At 38.4% G+C, this 6000-nt stretch overlaps 1 protein-coding gene across 1 annotated transcript in view; it reads right to left on the bottom strand.

Annotated features, from left to right (window-relative positions):
• LOC308371412 (class I histocompatibility antigen, F10 alpha chain-like) overlaps positions 1-681 on the bottom strand; it is a 14639-nt gene extending 13958 nt beyond the window's left edge. The window contains exon 1 of the mRNA XM_080846297.1: positions 545-681. Coding sequence (XP_080702423.1) covers positions 545-590 — 46 coding nt within the window. The 5' untranslated portion in view covers positions 591-681. The remainder of the gene's footprint in view (positions 1-544) is intronic.
• Between the last annotated feature and the right edge of the window lie 5319 nt (positions 682-6000).

The following is a 6000-nucleotide window of genomic DNA, read 5'->3' as shown; positions in this document are numbered from 1 at the left end:
TAACAGGAGAATACGTATCTGTCTGTCTCTCCTTCCTTTGAAAAGGAAATATGAAAAATGTGAAACATATGAAATATGTTTTAAAATTATGAGAATATATTAATAATTGGTGCAATTGTTGTTTAGAGTATTTTTAGTTTTTTTTACAGGAACCCCGGCATTTCAGACCAAGGCTGTTATAAAACGACCCTCACAAACGCTTCCACCAAGCAATTAGGCTACGGTCACATGCAGCCTATGCGATTTTAAGGAGACCGAACGTCACCAAATGGGAGGCAGACTGTGCAGCTGAGGCTTTCTTTACTGTCAACACTTCCTGTGAAACGAAACTTAATATCTGTAGATATTCAAGAGGAAGTTAAAAGGCGACTTGTAAGCTAATAGAAATCTCGTTTTTAGATCAGTATTAAAAAAACAAGCCAAACGATAACAAAGCATGGATAATATCGAGATCGTAGCTTTTTATGTAAGCAAAAGTTTCACCCCTTTCCGCCTTTAGGGACATCCGCATTAAATTAAATAAAACAGACAAATGCCTACTCACCGGCAGATGATAAGGGTAGACAGACAACAAACAAAACAGCCTGCATTGCCGTCTTTTAGCTACACCTTCAGGTAGTGTAATGTTTTTTTTTTTATCATCTGGTAAACATCGAGCAGATCAGTGTTTAAAACAGGAGCGGTGACACTCATATGTCTATGGTAACACACTAGACTGACGGTTAGACCAGAAGCCAAAAGTGAAACTAATTCTGATTGGCCAGGGCGTAACTATAGGAAGTGCAGCTGCACTATGGCCGTGGCGTAGGCGGGCAATTACCTGTAAGTAGTATTCCGGGAAAACACTCTGAATTCCCGAGATTAAAGTCGTATATGTACGAGGACAAAACCCCCAAAATGTAAGAAGACAGAAACTCCCAAATGTAGGCTACTTGATTGAATGGATGACTTTATAATTTCCACATTGAGATCCTAGCGTCGTGGTCCAGTTCTTCTCTCACAAACAACAGACAACAAAAAACGATAGAAGAAGATGGTAAAGGCTAATGGCTGCCAGCTGCCCAGCACCTTCTTCGGTGGTTTGGAACAGTCGTGCATGAAAAGGAGGATTGGAGGAGTTCAGGGTGGCTGGCTTGAGATCAATGGGGGTGTCGTTGAGAACACACTATTCCAGTCGGGATTCACAGTTTAGTTCGTTTATAAGGAGTGTCCAGTGAGGATATGAGTAGGACTGTATGGATGTGTGTGTGTGTGTGTAAGGAAGGCTTGTTGTGTGTAGGTGGTAGGAAGGTGTGTGAGGTAGGAAGGTGTGTGGTTTTTAGGAGGAAGGGAAAAATATACAAATCAGCTCCAAACAAATACATTGAACAAAGGAGGTCACAGCAAATCATACAATGTGCCGCATAATTACTGTAAAGCAAGCTCTCGCCCTACACAGGCAATACATCAGTAAACAAACTTAGGATCACAATCCATCCTCAATGCGTCTTGGGTGCATTTGCTGTATTCTACTTTCATGTGGTCAAGCACTATCTTATTCCAGGTGGATCACCCAAAAGCGTGTCAAGCGTATGTATCATAGCCTAAATCATAGAGGCAGACGACTGCTTGGTGCAGACTTGAAACAAACTATTGTTTCTTCAAAGTTGAAAACACATTGAAAAAGGACATCATTGGTCTCAGGAAAATGAATACATTAAAAATATAATACACTTTTTCATACTCAAACCCCTATGCTTTTGATTTCCACATTTAACCAGATGATCAAGTATTACTAAAATGCCTTAAAAGCTTTTAAATTTTTTTTTTTAAGAAGTGGAATCTTTTTTTACAATGTAACTCGCACGTCGCCTTGAAGATAGACAGGCGAATACAGAACCTTTTGAAAACGATGACGACATAGCCTAACCATTCACGTTTAATTCTCCATGAGGCTTCGGTCAGTGTAATATCCTCAGTATTATTAAAGGATGGGCGGACAGTGGGGTAACTTTCATGTTGGTCTACTGAACACCTGTTGGAGCATTACAGGTGCATGACAGACCTACATATAAGCCTACTACAGCTGCACCGTAAAGTGCTTTAGTCTACAGCATACCTGGGCATTGTACGGCCCGCGGGCCAAATACGGCCCTCCGGGTGATTCTGACCGGCCCGCGAAAGATTACATGATAATTCGATTTTTTTTTTTTTTTTTACAAAAAAATCATTTTCATTTTCAAACTGTTTTCTTAAGGACTTCGGAATACCATAGTCAGAAAATATCTCTGAACACAGCTGAAGTGTTGAAATTGAACTTGAAATTGAATAAGGTGCCAGATATCTAGAGACTTCCAGGCGAAAAACACCTGTTGGTTTGCCCAAGTCAGTGTACTTAGCTGAGCTTATGCTGCCACCTAGAGGACATTCCTAACAAGACAGAGACAACATTCCCCAACTACTTCAGTTAGAGCGTCACCTTCCAAAGTCCTCATCACATCCTCAGTCGATAATGCAATCGATAGAAAATGTATTTTTGATTGACAGGCAAGTCATGGTCATCAGCCAGGTTTTTCTATTTCTACGCAGAGGAAGTAATCATCAACATCAGCATTCAACGCTTTTTCTGGGTTTGTTTTGAAATAAGGTTGACTAGCAACCAAACTTTTATTTTTTTCATAACTAGATTTTTATATTATTTTAGAGCATTTGTAGAATGTTTGTAATTTTGGGAAGATTTGAACTGCTTTTTCGAACAGCTCAAATGAAATTTGCAGTATTTATTATCACATGGTAGGTTCATACAGTCATTTTAGTGATCAGTTTCCTGCCTTTCATTACCGTAACCTGGACTGGGCCTTTTCAATCCCCTTTAAAAATCATGTGCGATTGAGTGTGGTGAGTTCCTTCACAACCCCTGCTGGCCAAATACTGTCATTATAAGGTGAGAGTCACATTGAAACAGGAAAATACAAATTTTCATAACATTTTCCATGATTGAGTTGATGTAAACTAAACAAGACCAGATTGTTGGGGGGAAAACAGCAAGTGATGAAGATGTGGATGTTCACAATAACAGACTATTTATTATAGTTTTTTTGTTTTGTTTACACAATGCAAGAAGTTCATTAGACACAAGCAAGACACTGACAACGTTTGCAAAATGCTGTAAAATACTACACACAATTCTCTCTGAAATACACAACAAACACCGACCACTTTGAAGTTTGCCTTTGAAGAGACATATCCTTCAAAACTATCATACCATTCTACAGATAGGCGACTTGGAACGGGGGAGAGGAGTTGTCATGTTGATGTTTGCTGTGGCCAGACACAATTACTGATGAAGGCTGGACACATTTCACATATCATGTACTTCACATATCATATTTTTGTTTATGCCTCAGTCTCAGACAACTTCAAAATCCCTCCTGATCAGAATCTGAATCAGATAAATCAGTTTGACAAATTGAGGAGCAGGCGAGTTAGCCGGCCGTTAAAATGTCACTCCATCGTTTCCTCTCAACTACACCTGGGGTCCAATAGTTTTTCAGGCTGGACTCGCACCGATGCCCAGTGACTGCCATTAAAATAACAAAAACAACAATGGGACACTTTCAACTTTGTTACAGTTTTTATCCATTGCTTTGGGCAATTTCACGAAACCGAAATTACATTCTCAAAGCTCTTAGTTCATTTGGCAAAATAGCCTATATGGTTCAGCACAACTACATAGATCACCTTCAAAAGGTCATATCTCACCCAAAACAGTTAAGTCAAGCTTCAAAACCAAATCATTTTGTCATAAAAATAGTCAATGCCCCCAAAATGAAAAGTTCCTTCCCGAAAAGAAAAGGACATTCTCCAAGCTTTAAATATATTTGCCAAAATAACCTAGATGGTTTATCAAAACACTATGGCACACCTGCAAAATGTCATATCTCTCCCAAAACAGACAACTCATCAATTAAAACTAATTCCTTTTCTCATACTGATAGTCAGTGCCCCCAAAGTGAAAAGTCCCTTTGGCATTGTTTAAGCACTGCAGGTCAAAACGTTTAGATGTTTTGTCAGTATGTCAGTGGACCATAGAAATCCCTCATGTGCACATTTAAATCTTGGCTTAGTCCTTGGTAAATCTTGGTTACTGTAGTAGATGTTTTCTTTCCAGAATACTATGTGTATCAAACAGAAACAAATTCAAGAGGAGCCAACAAAGTTTCACATGACGAACTGTATTGGACTCATGCCATGGAAATTGTTACAGTATGTAATTTCAAAACAGAAACAGAAAATGTGTACAGCAAAAAACACTGTCAAACAAAAAGAACATCAAAACTAAAATTAAGTATAGCCTACAGTAGTAAACATACAGAAGGAAAGGAAGTCTTCAGTCTTCGTCCTCACTCTCCTGCTCAGCCTCACACTCACGTCTGTCTGGCCACAGATTCTCATCTACATCGCATCTGTTCTCCCTTGCAATGCAACGTTTTCGGATAATGCAGCACACATTGTGATGTTGCCCCCGCGCTGTCCTGGGACAGTTGCCCTTGCTCGTTTGGCGCTTCCATGTTCATTCTTGTCAACTGTACTGAACTTTGTCAAGCCCTAGATGTTTGATGGAAGCATTTATACTCCTGAATAGCACCTGTCAGCTAACTAAAATTACTGAGTGATTGGTGATCGGATGTGAGAAGCTCCCCCTTGATAAGTAAAGTTCTAGTTGCACCTGAAAAAATGAAGCCGATGATCCAAGAGATCCATACACTGTAAACCTGAACAAGATCAGAGAACTCAAAACTTTTGATGTAACCGATTACATAAGAAAATTTGAGTACATATATTATTTTTTTTAAGTAAACTTAACTCAAAAATTATACATGAAGGAATGAAAATGTATAGTTTTTGAGTTAAGTTTACTTAAAAAAAATAATATATGTACTCAAATTTTCTTATATAATCGGTTACATCAAAAGTTTTGAGTTCTCTGAACTTGTTCAGGTTTACAGTGTATTACAGTATATACCATGATGTTTTTCATGGTATTATGTGCCTGAACGATTGTGACAGTGGAGTGAACTATTCTGCAGGTGATGATGTACAGAAGGAAATTATGCCAACATGTTTTGCAGCGAACAACCACTTGACTGAAAGGCAGAGCAACGTTATATTATTAGCAGTGAGGCTAGCTAGCTACTATGAGTTTCAATGGATTTTTGGTCTAAGCATTAGCAGCCGCCTACAAATAATATTCGAGACATTCAGTTAAGACTTACAATACTCTGCAACATTCGTGTAGCACATAAACAACTAACGAGTCAATTTAGATGTATAAAAAGTCGTGTAGATAGCTTAATTCACATAAAACATTTCCCACCAACTTCTCCCAACACGCCGCCATCTTGGTTCGATTTATCCTAGCTGTCAAAAACTAAACGTTACGTTGGTTGTCAATGGTAACCATTCAAGAGCATTGATATGGAACGGCGATTTAACTTTTCTACTGGGACTATGTCCAAGGTGTCCGTCTATACGAACTTAATGTACACCCCATTAGCCAATCAGAAAACAGTATTTCGTTCCAGAGGGAGATAAGGATTCTTGATCGCCAGCCATCATTCCATGTCATTCATAACCAGGCCTCCCAAGATACTCCCTCTATTAAATTCATTTCAACTTTTAACAAATCCCATTATTGTATTCATGTCATTTACAAACCTCATTATTATATTTATGTCATTTACAAACATAACTAGACTGATACTTCCTCTATTAAAGTAATTTCTACACTTAAATTCCATAATTGTATTAATTTTATTTACAAACCTTACTAGACTGATACTCCCTCTATTAAAGTCTGCTTTTTATGTTTTATATTTACCTGTTTTTTATATTTTGTAGGTCGTTTTTTCGACAAAAGCGTCTGCCTAATACTATAACCATAACCATCTCTTTCCTTAGGGTAGTCTTTAAGGATATTTTGCAACGGATGCCCCCTAGTCCTGAAAAAAAACGGTGGTC

This window comes from Sprattus sprattus (genome assembly GCF_963457725.1).
Source record: "Sprattus sprattus genome assembly, chromosome: 10".
Lineage (NCBI taxonomy): Eukaryota > Metazoa > Chordata > Actinopteri > Clupeiformes > Clupeidae > Sprattus > Sprattus sprattus.
Note: the sequence above shows the minus strand (reverse complement) of the source record. Positions and strands in the feature narration are given on the sequence as shown.